The sequence below is a fragment of the Gobio gobio genome (assembly GCF_949357685.1).
Source record: "Gobio gobio genome assembly, chromosome: 14".
Taxonomy (NCBI): domain Eukaryota; kingdom Metazoa; phylum Chordata; class Actinopteri; order Cypriniformes; family Gobionidae; genus Gobio; species Gobio gobio.
This window is the reverse complement of record NC_137107.1, coordinates 25881684-25902782: the sequence shown is the minus strand read 5'-3', so window position 1 is coordinate 25902782 and position 21099 is coordinate 25881684. Positions and strand designations below refer to the sequence as shown.

At 38.2% G+C, this 21099-nt stretch overlaps 2 protein-coding genes across 2 annotated transcripts; one reads left to right on the top strand and one right to left on the bottom strand.

Moving 5' to 3' along the window:
• The first annotated feature begins 1637 nt into the window (after positions 1 to 1637).
• Positions 1638 to 6680, top strand: prdx5 (peroxiredoxin 5). Its single transcript, XM_079834786.1, has 6 exons — positions 1638 to 1980; positions 3503 to 3637; positions 5465 to 5596; positions 5706 to 5744; positions 5863 to 5927; positions 6305 to 6680. The coding sequence occupies exons 1-6, from the start codon at positions 1858 to 1860 to the stop codon at positions 6408 to 6410; spliced, it is 600 nt and encodes a 199-aa protein (XP_079690912.1). The 5' UTR covers positions 1638 to 1857; the 3' UTR covers positions 6411 to 6680.
• A 107-nt stretch (positions 6681 to 6787) lies between these two features.
• nxf1b (nuclear RNA export factor 1b) lies at positions 6788 to 20713 on the bottom strand. The gene is made up of 21 exons (XM_079834785.1): positions 20449 to 20713; positions 19109 to 19361; positions 16046 to 16220; positions 15859 to 15942; positions 15656 to 15760; positions 15384 to 15464; positions 15222 to 15291; positions 15033 to 15121; positions 13038 to 13145; positions 12847 to 12956; positions 9232 to 9268; positions 9007 to 9078; positions 8867 to 8922; positions 8674 to 8781; positions 8525 to 8583; positions 8075 to 8190; positions 7953 to 7995; positions 7792 to 7861; positions 7525 to 7707; positions 7364 to 7424; positions 6788 to 7262 (listed from the first exon to the last, which is right to left on the bottom strand). Exons 1-21 carry the CDS (start codon positions 20480 to 20482, stop codon positions 7224 to 7226), a joined length of 1953 nt encoding a protein of 650 aa, XP_079690911.1. The 5' UTR covers positions 20483 to 20713; the 3' UTR covers positions 6788 to 7223.
• Between the last annotated feature and the right edge of the window lie 386 nt (positions 20714 to 21099).

The window sequence follows — 21099 nt, the reverse complement described above, 5'->3', positions numbered from 1 at the left end:
CATTTTAAAAATTATTATTGGCCCCCTTGACCTGTGGGTAGCTAGAATATTTTCCCATACGCCTCTGAAGACATATTTTGTAAGATATTTATTCTGTCAATATTTTATCATTCAAAGGTATATTGCCAAAAGTATTGGGACACCCCTCCAAATCATTGAATTCAGGTGTTCCAATCACTTCCATGGCCACAGGTGTATAATATAAAGCACCTAGGCATGCAAACGCTTCTACAAACAATTGTGAAAGAATGGGTCGCTCTCAGGAGCTCAGTGAATTCAAGCGTGGTAAGGTGATAGGTTGCCACCTGTGCAATAAGTCCATTCGTGAAATTTCTAAATATTCCACGGTCAACTGTTAGTGGTATTATAACAAAGTGGAAGCAATTGGGAACAACAGCAACTCAGCCACGAAGTGGTAGGCCACGTAAAATCACAGAGCAGGGTCAGCGCATGCTGAGGCACACAGTGTAAGATATTACACTGTGTGCCTCAGAAGTCGGCAACTTTCTGCATATTCAATAGCTACAGACCTCCAAACTTCATGTGGCCATCAGATTAGCTCAAGAACAGTGCTTAGAGAGCTTCATGGAATGGGTTTCCATGGCTGAGCAGCTGCATCCAAGCCTTACATCACCAAGTGCAATGCAAAGCGTTGGATGTAGTGGTGTAAAGCACGCCGCCACTGGACTCTAGAGCAGTGGAGATGTGTTCTCTGGAGTGACGAATCACGCTTCTCTGTCTGGCAATCCGATGGACGGAACTTGCCTGTGTAAAGTTTGGTGGACGGGGGATTATGGTGTGGGGGTTGTTTTTCAGGGGTTGGGCTTGGCCCCTTAGTTCCAGTGTAAGGAACTCTTAATGCTTCAGCATACAAAGACATTTTGTACAATTTCATGTTCCCAACTTTGTGGGAACAGTCAGGCCTTCTCGCCCAACATCAGTGCCCGATCTCATAAAAGCGCTTCTAGAAGAATGGTCAAACATTCCCATAAACTCACTCCTAAACCTTGTGGAAAGCCTTCTCAGAAGAGTTGAAGCTGTAATTGCTGCAAAGGGTTGGCCATTTCCATATTAAACCCTACGGATTAAGAATGGGAATGGGATGTCATTAAAATTCATGTGCATGTAAAGGCAGGCATCCTTAAACTTTTGGCCATATAGTGTCGTTGAAACAGCCTTGTTGCATCATATTTTCCATTTATTATTGCATAACTCAAAACACAAAGAAAAAAAAACCCTTTGTTGCAATGACATCATCCTTCTTCTTCCAAGAAATAAAGTGACTTTAATTGTCCTTGAAGAGTTTATCACATTATGTTGTTAAGTTTGTAAGTATAGCAGATGACTTTGATGAATAGCAGCATTAACTCTTTTTAAAAGCACGTTGTAATTTAATTTGACCTTGAGCTCAAGGCTTGTAATGCAAAGTGTCAAAACTCATTAAACTGTTATCATTAACTTTATGAAGGCATAATTATATCCCAGCTTAGTTTTCAAGATGGCGCCACACAATCGATGAACTCTTAAACACATTATTTGTCTAAAATAATTCCTACAGAAATGAAGCCTACTTGTTTCATAATAAAAACATAGCAACAAATCTGTTTTTATTGTTATGAAACAAGGCAAGGGGAAACGATGTCATTCAACTAAACTAAAGGAGGGAGTGTTTTTTAGTTTCCTCCTGCATAACGGTTAATTGTGACGTTATTGTCCAAATAACAGTGTATTATCTTTATTATAATATTAAAGTTAATAGTCGCAGGTGAGCAGGTGCTTTGATTCAGATCCCTATAACGGGGCGGGGAGGTGGAGGCGTGACGGGACGGCTGGATGAGTGTGTTCCCGTAGGCGCTGATGGGCCAGTCTACGCTGGTATATAAAGCGATGATTTCCACTGTACTGCTACAGAAAGGCGTCCGTGCCGCTCACAGTATTAGACTGCTACACTCCACACACATCGCCAGCATGCCGATTAAGGTAAGAACTTTTAACAGGCACATCCAGAGACACTGTCGTCGGCTTTTACACATGACCTTGGCACTATTTTCGCCGCGCGGTGCCTAAAATAAACGCATTAGATGCTTCTGGAATACTGTGGCAGCTATGGGTTTATTTTTATTGCGCGCATTTCATAACATGAGCACGGGTTTGTGTTCGCGATGTTACGTGATCAGAATGACATTTTTGCTGCGGTTTCCTTTCCTGATTCTTATTCAAATAAGCTGTGGGTGATCAGTTAAAATCAGATGTTAGTGAAGGAAGTAAACGATTTCCTTGTAGGCCTGTGACGCGCAAAGGAAAGCACGGAAGCGTGCGCGCTTGGGGTGTAGATCCGATGTTCGCGAGCAACACCACAATTACGTACTTAAGTTTATGTTATCGATTATGTGTTTAATATCGAGCCAATATGCGCCGAGAGAAGAAAATGTAGGCTACTTACGTTTTATCCAACAACAATATCACTATTAAGTCATTTTACATACATTAGCAGACACGAGTTTGGAAACCTCCATTCTTTATTATGGATATAATAATTAATATTTAAGTAAAGCCATACAATTAAGTTATTTAAAATAAGTAAAGCCATATAGATTATGAAAGACCATAAATGGCTGCCTACTTTGGGAATTAGGTAGGGGTGATTTTCAGGGTGATTGGGACACTTTTTGCCATTAAGATGACTTGGAAAAAGTGTCCCAATCACCCTGAAATCACCCTATTGCTTGACTGTTCCAGTTTCATATAGGGGTGAATTGGGACACTTTTTCCAAGTCATCTCAATGGCAAAAAGTGTCCCAATCACTCTGGATTCACCCCTATTGTGGTGTGGGTATATATACATTTAATTTTACGAACTTTACCAATATATATTTCTACAGTATTTTACTGTTAAAATTACAACATTTGTTTTTATACTGTGTATGGATTTTTATTGCTAGAGAAATGCACAAATCATGGAAAGTTTCCAAATTGTCCCATATTTTAGTAACAGGGATACAAAAAAAGCATAACAAAATGTGGGTTTTGACCTCCTACAATATATAATCCTTAAATATATTGATTGATAAAATCTATTTTTATTTAAGGTCCTTGTTAAGAGTGAGCCATGAAGGAGTTCCCATGTTTGCTGGACGCTCTGCTCTTTGGCTGCTTTTCCTTGACTATCGAATACAACGCATAAAAATAAAATATTACAACTTTAGCTTTTGTCTGTAAATTAATATGTAGGCACAGCTTATATTTGTATACAAAATCAATTTAAGCATTGAAGTACAAGACTTTAGATCATAAGGTTTTTAAGATCACAAGAATCATTTATTTAAGTGTGTCCAAACTTATTAAAGTGATGTTGGTGACAGCGCATGATCTCTGAAATTAGAACAATTGTTGTCATCAGAGCTCTGGTGTTTGTGTTGCTGTGGCAATGAATTAACTCACTGATAAATAACTGATTAAGAAATGAAGCTGTTTGATCAGTTTTATGTGTTTTATTCTTAAGGTTGGTCAACATCTTCCCGCTGTAGAGGTCCAGGAGGGAGACCCGGGGAATAGCATCTCAATGGCTGAACTCTTTAAAGGCAAAAAAGGAGTTCTTTTTGGCGTGCCAGGAGCATTCACTCCTGGATGTTCAAAGGTACCAACATGGGATCTGCTGGAATTAATGCTGACAATTGTTATTCAATTTCAAGCTAACATAAAATACACACTTCTATATATCCACCTTATTTTTCAATGCGGAAGTAAGGTGTATTTTCTGGGAATGTGCGAGACTTCTGATTTATTTTCCGCTATAAGGAAATAATGGCAAGAATATATCAAAGTCCAGTAAACTGTAAAACTGTTTGCACAACAAACCATTGTGTTTATAATTAAGACAATACATTAAAATAATATGGTAAGAAATACCAGTTTGCAGTATCAAGCAGCAAAACAAGCTGTTTTATACAGCTAAAAATAACTGGAAGCGTTTGACACCGGAAGCCAGACACATTCAAATTACAAATGGCAGCGCCCGCTCTTACCTGTTAAAATTAGGTGGATACAGTGGTTGGACAATAAAACTGAAACACCTGGTTTTAGACCACAAATGTTGATTAGTATGGTGTAGGGCCTCCGTTTGCAGCCAATAGAGCATCATTTAGTCTTGGGAATGACAGCTACAAGTCCTTCATAGCGGCCAGAGGGACTCTTCCAGAACAGCGGCCAGGTCACTATGTGATGCTGGTGGAGGAAAACGTTTTCTGACTCAATCCTCCAAAATACCCCAAAGTGGCTCAATACTATTTAGATCTGGTGACTGAGCAGGCCATGGGAGATGTTCAACTTCGCTTTCATTTTCATCAAACCACTCTCTCACCAGTCTTGCTGTGTTTATTGGTGCATTATCATGCTGATACACAGAACCCCCTTCAGGACACAATGTTTGAACCATTAGGTGCACATGGTCCTCCAGAATGGATCGGTAGTCCTTAGTCATCAAGCACAGAAGGGAATGCCATGATATTACGGCCCAAACCATCAATGATCCTCCCCCGTGCTTCACTCTGGGTAGAAAGAGTCCGGGTGTTAAGCCTCTTTGGGTAACTCACACCACACCGTAACTCAGTGAAGGTGGACTCATCAGAGAATGTTAAGTTATTGGCATTGGCCCAAATGACTAAATGTTTGCTATAGCAGCCCTACGATGAATATTGACCCTGTGGAGCCTGTTTTTCCCTTTCAGACAGCTTCCTCATGACAGTTACTTCTGTTGGATGTGGTTCTTCCTACGTAGTGGTGTGCCGACATCACCCTGGATACTATAGCTCTCGATACACCACAAAGACTTGCTGTCCTGCTCACAGATGAGCCAACAATTTGTCCTATTTTGAACTCTGACATGTCTCCCATTATTTCACGAGTTCGCACTTAATAATAAAAAATACGTTACTATTAACTTCAACAAATGCTAAGAAGCTAAAGTTGCAAAAATTTTCTTTCTACCACTTTAAAATGTAATGTACTACGGCTCAGTACATCAATAATAAGAAACAGAAGGTTTTTTTTTTCTTCTCCCTATTGTGACGTATATGAAAAAGAAAAAAGAAAAAAAATGTAGGGCGGGTGTTGATTTTGTCCATTGGGAATTGATTGGATCATTGTGGTTTGCTATTGGTTGATCTCATGTGAGTGACAGGTTGTTATGCCCTTGCGTCAGTAAAGCTATTTAATAGCTTTATAATGCATTTATATAGTACTATATGCATGTTATTAATGGCCAGGCCTGAAATTCGACACTCAAGTGGTCCCTGAAAAGCTTAAAGACCCCTTTATAATAACATAATTTGTGAAGGAAGTATAATAAACCTAATTTGATTAATAGTTTTGAATGAATGTGTGCATGTCTCTTTTCATCGTATTACTGCAGCACCTGTCACAGTCTCTTGTTTGTCTTTACTCTGTTCACCCGTGTTTTTTTCAGACTCATCTCCCAGGGTTCATACAGATGGCTGGGGATTTGAGGGCCAGAGGTGTGGGCGAGATCGCATGTGTGTCGGTTAATGATGTGTTTGTTATGTCCGCCTGGGGAAAGGACAACGGAGCAGACGGCAAGGTGGGGAAACTCACCACCCTTTAATTGACCTGATCTTTACTAAATCACTGTCTAATTATTCTCTTTAAGGATTTATCTATTTAGTCATTATATGCTTGACTTATTATAGGTGCGGATGCTGGCTGATCCCACAGGAGCATTCACAAAGGTGACACACAGCACATATTATAGATCTGGATGCATTGAAATGAGGAAATAGTGTTTTTACTGTGCCAAATGTTAATTGCTGTCTGAGATTTATAGATATTATACATTTCTTTATACAGGCTGTTGATCTCTTCCTGAACAATGATCACTTGTTCCAGGTGCTTGGAAATTTGAGGTCTCAAAGGTGAGATGGTCTTCCTGAAAAATCATAATTATGGTGTCCACTTTATTCTGCAACGTATTTTCTATGAATGTACGAGACTTTCGATTCATTGGCCGCTATATGTAAATAACTAGAAGAATGACAAAGGGCAGTAAATGATAAAACTGTTTGTTCTACAAATCAGTGCATTTATAATTAACCAATTCAATTATTGATGAACAAGTTTGCAACATCAAGCAGCAAAACATAAACGGCCTTACATAAATAAGGTGAACTAGTCACAACTAGACACAAAATATGTCATTGTGAAATAAATGTATAATTCAGTCTACTTCTCGTGGAGGTGACACTTTCACTTCTCAGTTGCATCTGCTGATCCTGGTTGTGTGTGTGTGTAGGTATGCCATGCTGATTGAAGATGGAGTGGTCAAGAAGCTCAATGTGGAGCCTGATGGGACGGGCTTGACCTGCAGCTTGGCCACAAACTTTCTCACAGAGATTTAGGTTACTGACTGTAACCAGTTTACACTGTATAATCGGTCACCCCTTGTAATCGACCTGATTGCCCAATTATCATTCTAAAAAAATAAAGGACGGAAATTCTCATCAACAACACTATTGTATATTCTGTAGGGAAAACCATGCAAGGAACTAACTTGTTTACTTGGAGCATAAAAGTTTGGCTGTATAGCGCACAAATCTTTGGTTCTGATGGTTGTGATCTAACCTGTAATGGTTACCCAGGCTGCAATAAATGTTTTCCTCATGACTGGATCTAATTTTGAGAGTTTTTCTTTTAGAAATGCATGGGTGCTCCATGATGTAACTGATTTTATGATGGCCCATTCACCTTTTTTGGTAGACAGAGAAACTTAGTACATAAGATCATAATTAATATTTAATTAATATTTATTTTACAAAACACAACAAACAATGAAGACATACTTTATTTGTCATATATGTCCCATATTGAACATGACAACACAGTTAAAACTTACAGAAAACTTGAACCACAAAGTTGGAATGGGGAGAGGATGAGTATTCACAAAAAAGGAAGTGGAAAACAAAATTGGTCTTGGTGCCTTCCTGAGTTTTCCCCTCTTTCTCTTTATTTCCTTCTTTTTGTCTCAAATGCTCAGTAAACCTTATTTCCATTTCTTTTTAAATTATTGTGGATAACTTTCTTTAGAAAAATTTACAGGGGGGGAAATTAAGACCAAATAATAATAATAATGAGATTTTATTTGAGATGGGAGGATAGAATTAGGAAGGCACCTTGTGGTTCAGAGTTTCCATAAAATCCCCAACAATAACTCTTCATTTGACAAATGCAACATCTGGGATCTTTCCTTGTGCCTGTAAGAGAAGAGACCCTTGTAAGATGAATGCAGGACACATGATTCTTTATTCTAGAAGACTTCCTGTGAACCATGAGAAAGGGACACTGGCGGTAGTACCTTAAGGCCGGTGAAGATCTGAGCAGCTCTGTCAAAATCCCAATCGTTGTCTTGTAGGCACCTGAAATAACAAGCAAGTCTGACCTTAACAAGCTGTCCATCTTTGTATGAATCTAGAAACAGGACTATATCTAGTAGAAGCAATGTATTTTAGTCCTTACTTTTGAGACCATTCTAGGTTCATGCCAGACTTTAGGGAGAAAGCAGCAAGCATTTCTTGTTGAGGGGCGGACAGAGTGGGCACAGGGCTGCTGGACGGTGTGGGGGCGGGAGCAACGAACGCACGGCGGATTTCTTCTGTAGTGGCGTTTCGAATGAACAGCTCGTCATTCACAATGCACAGACTGAAAAGTTGAAAATAGGTTACAGTGATGTGACCAATGGCACATTTTATTTTTATTTACATTTAATTTTAAGCGAGACCGTACCCATTTCCAGCAGGAACAGCAATGAATACTCGAGAGAAGGCTCTGTGTAGTTCTCGGGATTTGCCGTCCACTTAAAAAGGAGAAGAGGAAAACATGAGGCCATGTGTCTCAGCTCAGAGTAAAGCTGCCGATTCTGAATCATTCTAGATAGAGGAACTCACTTTCTTTGAAAACTCCACTGACTGTAAACGCCAACAGTGTAGCCTGGAAACGACAAGCAATTAGAACTGCAAATTTGATGTCAAATATAAAACCAGCAAACTGAACCGCGAGTTTAACTCACTGTGTAGGTGTTGACATCTACGTTAAAGGAGGCGATGTCGTGCTGGGTTTTGGGGAGTTCGTTTAGGAAAGCCACCACATTTAATCGTGTGTGTTTAATCAAACGAAACCGTGTAGCTGAAAGAAAATGGCACAACTCATCACAGAATTCAGGACACAAACTAAAAGGTGCGGTCACATTTACCACAGCTCTGTGAAATCCAGGCATTTCAACATGAATCTGTGCAATCGGGTGTTTTTGCGTGATGCCGAAAAAGTTCCCCACACAAGTTTCACTTGTGTTCAAGTTAGTCATGCACATTTTACTAAAAAAAGCTGCTTGTTTTGTTTGAAATGTAGCCGAAATGTGATCGCACCTTGATGTTGCAAAAACTAACCCACAGAAATTAGATGATAGAAACTCACAACAGAGACTTTCCAGATTTTTTTAGATTATTTAACAATTACTTACTGAGGTCTTTCATGCGCTTGATATTGCGACTGTCTTTCTGGTAATCCCCTAAACTACTCCTGCGGACAAAAAGATGAACACACTGTTCAGAAGAAGTCAACAGTGGTGATGCTGACAACATGATATAGCACAGAGAAAGTATACTGTACTTTGAAGGGTTCTGCACGATGAAGGGAATGGTGAGGGAAAAAGATGCTCCATCATGGTAACCATCCAGGAGGGGCTGTCTGTTTCCTGAGTCATATATGCTGTAATACCTGGAGGGTGACAGAGGGTGAACATTTTGATCTGAACATATTAGTTCTTAAATATATGCATGTGTTAAGACCAAAAAATACGTACTGTTGCAGGAAGCAATGGATGATGTTCTTGATGTCTTCAGAGCAGAAGTAGCTAGGCTGTGTTTAAAGTGAAAGAGAGAGGTTAAGTATGAAACATGATATAAAATAGATCTCAAATTGAAGAACAGATCTCGATCAAACCTTGCAGGGAGGAAGAGTCGAAGGAGCGACCTCCAAATCAAAACCAATGGGAGGCGGAAGGTCGTGTCCATCCTGTTGTAAACAAGGAACATACAAACAATGTGTCTAATACCCAATTAAGCCAATGAGCGAATGTGATAACATTTCAATTATGATTACCCCACTTGTGTTCTCAAGCAAATAACGTTGGGTTACAACAAAAGATAAACACTGTGGATTTCCTACCAGTTTGAGCAGCTTGGGGAATCGTTCCCGAATGGCACTGTCCAACAATCACAAAGACAGAACAAAAGAAACGAGGTTAGTACGAACTGCACATGCGCCAATGAAACAGTCACAAACAAACACTCAAAAACTTGAGCCGGGACATCTTAAGTGCAGGACAAATAGGTAAAAGGTGTATTCAATCAGAGAAATATTTACTCACAGATAATTATCCATCGGGCTTGAGATATTGTGATACTGTGAATTTATTTCCATGTACACTACCGCTCAAAGGTTTGTGGTCGGTGCGATTTTTAAATGCACACCAAGGCTGTTTTTTTATTTAATAAAATACAGCAAGAACCATAATAATGTGAAACAGTTGCACAATTTAAAACAACTTTTCTAACCGAATATATCTTCAAATGTAATTTATTCCTGAGATGGCAAAGCGGGATTTTCAGCATCATTAGGCCATTCTTCAGTGTCTAATATGCTGATTTGCTGCTCAAGAAACATTTAATGTTATCATTAATTTTGAAAACAGTTGTGCTGCTTCATATTTTAGGCAAAACAGCAATACAGGATTATTTGATGAATAGAATGTTCAAAAGAACAGCATTTATTTAAAATAGAAATCTTTTGTAACATCTTTTGATCAATTTAATTATGTCCTTAATGAATAAAAGCCTTCATTTATTTCCTAAACTTTTGAACAGTAGTGTATGTAACCAAGTTTACACCAACACCAAAAAACAGTAACCATTACTTCCATTTGGATAAGTAGTGAAGGTTTACTGAATACTCGAGCAAGTTTGTCTTGTACTTATGAGAATGAAAAACGTGGGCATTTGTGCCATGCCACCAATGAGCCAATCACAGCCCTGCTCCAAATCCCACCCACCCCGGCACATGGTACTTACCCATCCACAATACTCACCACTGGTGCCCCCTACAGGCCGAAACAGACACAAGCAGGCTGGCAAACGATGGGGCCAGTGGGGTGTTGTGAGGGGTAGAGTTTGGTGAACATTCACACCAATCAATCAATCAATCAATCAATCAAGCAGTCAGGCAATCAGTCAGTAATTTTTGCACAATTAGGAAGTGTGCCCAGTGGAACGGGATAGTTTAATGTTCCTGGACCAGATCTGACGCCCTATAATCTGGTAATACTAGTGGTTGTAAATGGCAAAACTCTATGGGGCTTTTTTATTTATTTTTATAATTCATATCATCAGGCACGGACATACAGATTGACAAATATTGGCACGCTGAGTTGTTAAGAGCAAAATACAATGCTTTTTCATAACATGCTTTAATATCTCAAATTAACGATGTACGCATCTACGGAGGAAACAAATTTCCTCGAGGACAAATATAATGATCATATCATATGATGCAGAACCAGGCTGCTCAAGATGACAATAAGAGAAATATGATAGTATGAATAGCTATTAAGAGTTTATGGGAAAAATTATAAATTTATAAGACATAATTCGTAAGTGACTCTTCTCTTAGGGAGTGAGGTTTCGATTTACGGATCAGCCACAAAGCAGACAGCTATACAGCGAGAAACCACACCAAAAGAGTGGAAAGTTCATAAAAGAGTCAGATTTAAATAAATAAACATTAAAATCAAAAGGAAAAAAAAAAGGTGAACCCTGAGCCTCTGAACAGATCATAATATGATCAAATGAGTGTTATAAAGGTGTATGGGTTTTATGGCCTACTTAATTTGGACCCTACTATTGAATTTAAGAACAGCAGGGTATATATATATATATATTCAAGCAATTAATTAACGCTACATTTGAGCCCAGACACCTTACGTTTCTATGTCCTATTTAGTCTAATTTGTACTTTAGTCGATTTCATATTGAAATTAATAATTGAAATTTGTTTCCTGTGATCCTCCTCCAGTATTTTCCTCTCAAAGTTTTGTCTTTGACGTTTTTCCTCCAATGTGCTCTAGGACGAGGATCATGAAAGTGGTCAATCTGACCAACTATACTCCACCTTGGTTTGAATACTGAAACAGAGAGAGACAACGAGAATCGCCTCTACTCTCATTATTCATTATGCACTATGCAGCAGAGCTCATGCTTTTGAGCGGTGCTTGGCTCAAGGTTTCTCTTAAACACCTTCCCTCTCCATCTCCACCCATGGCATCTCCTCACGAACAATTCTTCATCTTCTGTGATCATTCTTCGTATCCAAGGCGTTGGCTGTGGCCAGTTTTGCGGCTGTGCCTGCCTTAGGTTGTCCCTGAATCATGAGGTGGGATCTTACCCGTCTTTGGCTAACCAGCCTCTCACTGGCCAAACAGCATCAGCAGTACTTCAGGTGTCAGACATGTGCAGAGTGGGTGGAGGGAAGAGGGTGCCAGCATTTTAGAAAGGTGGAGTACAAATGTACTTAATAGAGCATCATCTCCAAGGTTATGTTCTGTCTTTCCATGCCAACTTATCCATGGATATTCTGGGAGGTCACATGTCGAAGCTGCTGCTTAAATTGAATTAACTACTGAAGTGTAAACTAATGAAACTTACAATATGCTAAAATGCTTGGATATTTACAATATGCCAAAAAGGCACTCGCTGTGTTCTGTGCAAAAAGCTACAGGGCCAACCAGGTGGGAACAGAGAAAAAGGTGGTGGTGGTGGTGGGTAGCAAGAATGAAAAAAAAGCAGGTGTGAGAACCATAAAAAAAGAACCAGTGGTGTTGACAAACTAATGCTGCTTACTCGATTGCCACTGGAACACGAACAAGTAAATATCACATGCCTGATGATAGAACTAGTGGAAAATAACCAAGAGCTTACTGGTTAAGAGTTAATACACCTGCATATTACAGACAGGCCTGAATGACTATGGTGGATGGGACTTTATGAATTATGTTTTATTTTCTTTAGAATAACATGCAGTGATTAGAGGCAATAATTAAGAAATAGCTCATTGTTTTCAAGTGTGATAAAAATAAAAAAAAAGCTTAAGGACACTTTCTACTAAGAATGTCCTCGCATCAGATTCCTGCCGGGCAAATATTATTCCTCCAGAATAAATTAAAATGCAATTATTATTCCTCCAGAACAAATTAAAATGCAATGTATTTTTAATGTTCAACAAACATTATATGTCTGTCTCTAATTAAGCTATAAATAATCTTCATGTTTTCTAGGTGCATTTTACACAGTTTTGTTTACCGTTTTTGTTAACGGTGATACAAATGTCCATGCATATACATGCTTTCAACCACACAAATGAGCGCACAACCACACAAACACTCAACTATTCTATTCCAGGGCTGAAACATACTCTACAAATGTACGTAGAAGCATAAACTTGTAACTGTGCAAGCTAGACTTTGCATTGTGTTCCTAAAATGGTCACATTGCAATTAATGATGCAACACATGTATGCGTTGTATTCTCAGTGCTGCCAGAGTGCTTTAGTGGCCATTAGCACAAACTATTTTTCTCTTTCATATCAACCTCTATAGTTTGAGGCACACAGAGGCTCGTTACTGCTGAGTAATGTAAAAGCACGTTTGCAAGTCTTGTGCTTGGATTTGTGTACTTGTGTATAGTATTTTTCTGGCTTTATTTTCAACAGGCAACAGTTGAGAAGACTAACCTGACATAGTCGGCCTGGATCTTGAAGTGGCCACACAGAGGATTTCCCTCCAATGAGAGATCCACCAGCTTCAGATCTCTCAGTTTATCAAGTTCTCTCTCTGTCTTCAGCTACAAGACGACACAATGACACATGACTAACAAGATTACAGGAAAAGGCAAATCTATAGGTCTCAGACAGCATACTCATACCTCATTGTGTGACAGATTGAGAATTTTCAGGTTGGGAACCTTGTTGACAATTTCTGCCAAGTCATCCAGCCTGAATATCCGGTTGTTACTCAGGTTCAAACAAACCAGCTTTGAATGGGGGGAAAAAAGAGAGATTTAATTGGCATCGGTACAGTAGAATTCATGTGCACTACCGTTCAAACATTTGGGATCTGTAGAATTTTTTAAGCTTTTGAAAAAGTTCACCATTCATTGGATCAAAAACATAGCAAAAACTGTAATATTATCAAATATAATTTTAATATAAAAGATTTGTTTTCTATTTGAATATATTTTTAAATCTAATTTATTCCTGTGGTGGTTAAGAAAATTTGCAGCAGTCATCACTCCAGTGTCACATGATTAGGGATGAAACGGTATGGAAATTTCACATCACGATTAAAGTGACCCAAATGATCACGGTTATCAATATTATCACGGTTTTGTTCAAATGAGATGAAAGTGATGAAAAGAACAGACGCACACACTGAAAACAAATTGTTTTTTGTTACATGTAAATGAGCATTGTACACACCCAAATCAAGTCTACATGAAATGTATACCATGACAGGTTATCAAATAGGCCTATTTAGCTCTGATAAGGTTATGTGTAAAGCTCCTTAATCTAGAAACACTAACAGTTGCCTGTCTGAAAAAATAATAATTTGGTGTAAATACAATCTCAAATATTATCTCTGTAAATATATTCTCAAGCAATATTCTCATCAGTGTTCTATCAGCTATGACGCATTTAAATCTAGCATATTTTGAGAACGAACAGTATCCTAGTGAAATAATACATATCCATATTTTCATATGATTTGACAGTTTATTTTATTAAAAATCCATAAAGGTGTGCATTGTACACTGACGCCTAGATGAACACTTTACAGTTGGTTTTATGACTAAGTAATTCTCTTCAAATGCTATTGAAGTTAGAAACGTGTATATCAATGTTGTATGTAACTTTAGAGACGGTCCCTAAATTTACGAATATCAAACGTAAAGCCAACTTTATGCCAGTCATATCAGATGCACTATGGTTCTGTTGTGTTTGTTTGCAACTATTTTCGCTGCTGAAATAGAACAAAAATAGTCAATCAGTATGATGAATGAACCTCCGGCATACATCGCATGTTCATCTCTGCTATGAGTTGAGATTTCAGTGAGTGAGAGCGCGCTCTGAACAAAACTCTGGCTAATCTGAACGCCTCTGATTATTAGACATTGCATTCATAAACTCACGGAAACACGCATGATTGGTTATAATGCGCAGCGCGATTATAACAGATGGCTTTTGAGAAGACAATAATAAGTTAAACCGCCAAAGTGGCTAGTGGGAGTGACTGTGTTACACGCCACAGCCTTAATACACCAGCAAATGGCGAGCCCCGATTATTATCCCATAAATGTCACCCTAGTCTTGTCTGAACTTGTTCGTTCGTCTTTGGCTCAAGCTTCACATTATTATTTCCCAGACGTAGTTGTGCCATTGAGATCAAAGACCACTTGCCTTGCTTTTGCAGATTTGAAGTGTTTCACCCCATTACAGCGACTTTCTTCTGGCATTTTCTACATCTTTTGTAAAAGCCAAAATATGGCCACACCTCAGATTTGGTCCTTTTAGAAGGCTGAACAATTGCCCCCGAGTGCTGTCACTGCCTTCTGCCATTTCTTCTCATTAAAAAAAAACAACGGTGCGTGCTGCGCCTGCACCAGACTGACGCTGACTGGACAGGATTTAAAGCGAGTTTTCCAAAATCGTGATAATCACACATGGTTTTAATGATACATTTTAAACAATATTACTAACCGTCAGTACATTTTATCGTGTTTTATGGTGAAACCGGTAATCGTTCCATCCCTACACATGATCCTTTATAAATATATAAATATCTAATATGCTGATGCCTGCTAAGCTTTTTGCAAGAAATTTATATTTTCAGGCAATCATACATGTAAAATGTCATTTCATACCTCAGGAATGTTCTCCTCAATTATTTTGATAACTCCCAGCATGGAGTTCCTCCTATTCAAAGTGACCTCAATATTTTGAGAAACCAAATCTGGCAGAAAAGAAGGATCAACATTTGAGCAACAGCCCACAACAAACAAAGCTGAACAAGTGTTTTTGTTTGGAAAAAGAGGACTGTATGCAAGTCAAACCTGGATCAACTCTGATGTTGTTCAGATCAAGAGCCTGCTGTGATCCATCAAAGCGTTTAGCCATGCATTGCTGCAGAAGACAGTCAGGTTTATGTATATTATCCATAAATAAAATGAATGAGAACACCCTCTTAAAGGCTGCTGCAGGTAACCATTACTCACCTTCAAATGCCCCAGATCTGAGGTCTTCAGATCAGTGTGAATCATAGTGGGTGGTGGACAGGTGTTCATAACAATAGTCACCTATCCATCCAACAGATTGACACTAAATTAGATTCTCAAACCAATGATTAAACTAGAATTTTACACAGATCTGCACATAAACCGAATAATAAATAACTTAAAATATAATTAGAATGATGACTAAATGCATCATAAACACTGAAAGATGGCAGAAATGGCATCAGGTGAAGTGAAGGTTTTTTTTTTTTTACCTTATACCCTTCTTTGTCTGTTATTTTCCTTGACACTTTAAACAAGGCATTAGCAGTTGTGGAGTCTTCAATATAAAACTGGGCCTTGTTGCCATCAGTGTGATACTATGACCAAAAAAGACAAGACAGAACAGATTTAACAATTTGACATATTGGCACTTTTCTATGGCATGCCGAAGAAATATATTTTATCGTAGACTTACTTGAACTGCATGGAATGGCATAGAACATACACTCTGAAGTGAAGACAGAAGCCAATCTTTGTCGTATTTCTTCCCGAAAGGAATCTGTGGTACAACCACAATGCAATAAGGTCATAAACATGCTTTCAAGTAAGTATAAATATGCTTTCTGCTTAATTCATGCGCTAGTAATGTCTAATATACTAACAGTCATTTTAAACCAGTTCTTGCGACTTCCATCAGCACCACCGACACCTCCGCCACCTCTGCCTCCATATCGGTTGCCAGTGCCACCTCGATCTTCATTTCCACCTCCACCGCCACCTCGTCCACCTTTGCGATTGCGCTCCTCACGGCGATTCTGTGGTCGGCCATATGGATTGCTGAAAGGAAGTATAAAATCTTGTCTGTTGTACCATGACGATTACATAAGAAAATATGTATAGGGTAAACGTACCTATTAAGCTCAAGAATCCATTAAGCACACTACTATCTTTGAGCTCAGATTATAAAAAGAAAAAAATATATATTTATCATCCAACTCGATGTCTTACCCAATTGATGTTTTTTTTTTTTTACTATATACCTTGTGTAATTTCAAGCTAATCAGATCATTGTACACTGAGATATGGGTATCTGTGTGTTCACACTGTCTGTGAAAGCTGTCTGAAAACTTTGACCAAAAGGGGAGCCCCTTAAATGTGCATTTTTTTTTTTTTAGATGTTTAACCCTTTATTTTCGATAAATATAACTTATTACTGCAAAATTAAGAGATTAATGTTTAGACTTTTGCATATTATAACCTAGATGTGGGAATTAATTACAGTTAGATCCAAAAGATAGTTTTAGCAACATAGCGCAGGTGCTACGGAACATTGTTAGCTTACTAGCTATATAAGATTGTGAGCTACACTAATATATTACTTCAAAGGCATTACTGGCTTGTACTTTTAAATCCATTATATTATACATTTACAGTTTATTGATGTTCTGTGGTTTACACTGCTGTATTTTTTTATTAATTCATATTATTGTATGGTGAGCTTAAAGGGTGCACTACTATGAAAATCACAGCTTCAGTGTGAAATCGACAAGAAAAAGTATAATTTCCTAGATATTTTCAATAATAGCTGTTCATATTAAAATATGTATGAACTTAATACATGACCTAGATAATTTATTTAGCAAAATTGTCCTTTTCAATTTAATTTAATAAAATGTATTAATTAAAATAAAGGTTTGCTGTTCCAATAAAGCTCAGTGTGCTCCCTTTAAGCTCATCCACATTAAAGGTCTATGTAAATACTTCATAAATAGACTTTAAATATTAACTGATGGTTGTCACTTCAAGTTTATCTTCATAAAATTATTCTTTAAAAAAAGTTTTCCCCAAAACATTGTTGTGAGCTTAATGGCAACAGGGGTGTGCTTAAAGGGTACAAACATGTACCCATTAAGCACAGGCAGACTTTTTGCATTTAAAGATGTATATCTTAATTTAAATGCTTTTGTAATTTAAAATAAAATTAAATATTATTGTGTGAGAGATTAATATTTTATTTTAACATATCTTAGCCTGATGTTGTCATACCCAATTCTAATCAGAATATGAGACTGATTCTGCTCCGTTGGGCTGTGATTATGGGGCGTGTTTCAACCGAACCAGGAAAGACCTCAATTGGATAGGTCTACAACTAGAGCTGTACGATGAATCGAAAAATAATCGAAACCGAAATTCAGAACCTCTAACCGACATATTTTTCCCATGTCGGTTATTTTGGTTTTAGTCACGTGACGCCGCCCCGTCACTCACATCAAGTGCAGTTTGCAGGCACACAGAGAGATGCAGGAGCAGTTATCTGTGTTTATAGATGTCCAGAATCACTATAGTAACTGCATGTTTTACACAGTTATATAGGCAAGTTAATTGCCGTTCTTCTAATAGCCGACACACACACACACACACACACACACACACACACACACACACACACACACACACACACACACACACACACACACACACACACACACACACACACACACACACACACACGGTGCGCGCAACCCCCGAAGCCAGATCGCTTTCGTCCTCATAATGTTTGTCAAGTAAATGCGTTTAAAGTCTTGAACATTTAAAGCGATTGTGCACTATTCAAAAACAACAATAAGGAAAACGTATCCGTTCAGTGCTCAGCTTTTTTCTGTGACACAGAGAGCCGAGCCGTGTCACGTCTCTGACAACGTGCGTGTGCCCTGAAGGCAGAATCTTTCACCTGCGTCCTCACAAAGCTGTCATTTGTATGTGTTTTAAGGCCTGCCAGTTTGAACATTGGTACGATTTTATACCATCAGATGTGTGTTATGTTGAACTATTGCCTGATATATTGTGACCAACGAACACTCAGACAGAAGCTCGCACATCACGTGAAGATCGCGCGCAGAAACGCAGTGTCAACGCTGTCCTGTGACTAAAGTAAAGTCACTAAAGTAGCTTAGAAAATCAACCGTTATAGGTGTACATTTTAAAACCTTTGAAGCAAGTACAAACCACAGCTTCATAATGAATAGAGACGGTATGAGTAATTCACACACACAATCACCCTCTCATTAATACATTCAAATAAATATAGGCTATGTAGGCCTACTGTGTTAATTTATCTGAATTTGATGTACAACAAACAGAAATCTTCTGCCCCATTAACTGCTGAAAGTGAACTGTATTTCCTTCAAGTATTGTAAAATGATAGAATGAAAGAAGAAATGCACTTTCATTAGAAAAAAAAAATCCACCTTTTATAGTAGAAAATATTTACAGTAAAAACCTTATCAGGAACTTACTCAAAAACCTTATGAGGGCAAAAAATGGAAAGCAAAGAAAAAAAAAAGCAAAAGCAAAATAATCGTTCATTAATCGTAATCGAGGTAAAATGTTCAATTAATCGAGGTTTTTATTTTTGGTCAAATCGTTACAGCCCTACCTACAACCAATCAGAGCAACGCATAACGTTAGTTGTCAAATGTCAAACTCAACTGCACACAGGGTTGCCATGTCCGCATGTTTCTCGCGGGTTGTTTTTCCATGTCCGTGGGTTGAAGTGACCCCAATTATGTGATATTTAGACCCGGGAATGTACATTTTAGCAGGCAACCCTGCCAAAAAACACATATTTTACTCCCCAAGCGGCATTTTTTCAGAAGAGTTCGGCTGGCATCCAGGCTAGAGCTTAATAGGTATGTTTACCCTAATTATGCATCACACGATCTTACAATCTGCGCTGGGAGCCGCTGTCTTGTGGACCTTCCGCCATGGTCACATCTCCATCATCATCATCATGAAGTCTCGACCGGGGACCGGGACCGGGACCAGGGCCGCCTCCTCCTCCTCCTCCACCACCACCACCACCATTGTAACCGCCTCGCTGCCTTGGCCGAGAAATCTGCTCGCTGTACAAGGGGGCCCTGAAAGGGCCTCTGCCTTTGCGGTTGCGATGCTTTGGTACACCGACACGGTCATCATGCTCTGAAAGATGCAAGATGAAAGAGTCAGAGGTGTGAAAGATTGCAAGTGACGTGTCGTAACCCCTGATCAAACAAGTGCTAATGTGCAACTGCTTGGATATTGGCTGGAAAAAGTTTTTTGTTGCTGGACAAGAAACAAAAAAAAAAAAAAACATTTCACGCTATATAGCACATTAGCTATACCCCCAAAACCTAATAAATCCTGGAATTAATGTTGAAAGTGTCACATTTTAGAAAGAAATGCTGGGTTGGTACACTGGACAGAATACGCATTAGTACAATATGTGCTCGTCTCATTTACCCCACCTCTATCTGTTTTGTTGTATATGTTTAAAAAAAAAATAATTTTAGTTAACCAAATTATCAATAAAGAGTAAAAGCTGCATCAAATTTGATATCCAATTTTCTAAAGATCAAACATTATAATTATCAAAAGAAACTATTTGAAATATAAAACAATTACATTTTAAAAGTGAGCGAGACAACTAATCATATAAATTACATTTAAATGATTCTAAGCAAAATAGTCGGTTATAAATCTAATTTAATTATATTACAAGCTGTCAGAATTACATTTTACATTTGGCTAACTGCATATATTGCTCAGTGAGGGCCTCTGAATTAAAGTTAACTTCGAATATGAGCTCCATATTCTCATTATTATTTCATACTATATTCAACTTTGGTCAAATTTGATAATAAACAACACGTATGCAAACTTGGCAGTTCAACACGACCTCAACACACATTCTCACCATGCGGTCAGACTGTTCACCCCGCTCAATTTTCTTCGACAAAATCCCCAAATAAAACACGAAATGTGGCTAAATCAGCTGAGACAATGCGATTACTGTTAGTCTAAACTAACTGCTAACAACAAAAACACATCACGCACCTACAAAAACAAAAGCTAGCTGGCTAGAGGTAACTTATGTAAATGTTAGGGTAACGTCACAAGGCAAAAGACCCCAGAGAACTAGAAAATGGTCTTTGGGGTGCAATAAGAATGTGAATAATGTAACTTAAACTTCATTAATGGTACAGATTTTAAATGGATGTAAGCGCTTTTGCTAACGGCTCAAACTTACCATTATAGTAGCGCGAGCCGTCCGCTGTCGCCATCTTTAAAGAAGGCTTTTACGCTACTTTATACTTAAAATATAGGATTCCCACGTATTATTTCCTATTTTTGTAACGTTATATAAAACTAAATCAAGATAACGCAAGATAAACGCACTGAAAGCCTGCGAGATCTGAAGAGATCCTTTCTTGACAGTGTTTTGTGTCCGAATCCGTCTCAAACGCAGCTGCGCCAGATTCTTCTTCTACCGCTCAGTTGTACGTTTGCACACCACGTCACCGTTGCCACCTAGTGACAGTAAAGGAGTGACTGTTGCTTTAAAAAAATGGAAAGCAATTGCTTTAATGTCTGATTTATTAAATAAACACAAAAACCATCAAAGTAACATAAGGCTATATGAACGTTCTTCGTTTCATAATAAACTACTGATATGCTTTAAAATTGCTCTGCAAAACAATAAAGCAGATATAATAGCGAATCTTTGGTGAGAGTGGACAAATATGCATAAACTATTAATAGAATTTAATTCAATAAATATTACAAATAAAAACACCATATCCTTACATATTAGTATTCCATGTAGAGTTGGAATATTATTGTAAATTGTAACCGTAACAATAATAATTTATAATTATATACACACACATTATTTATATAT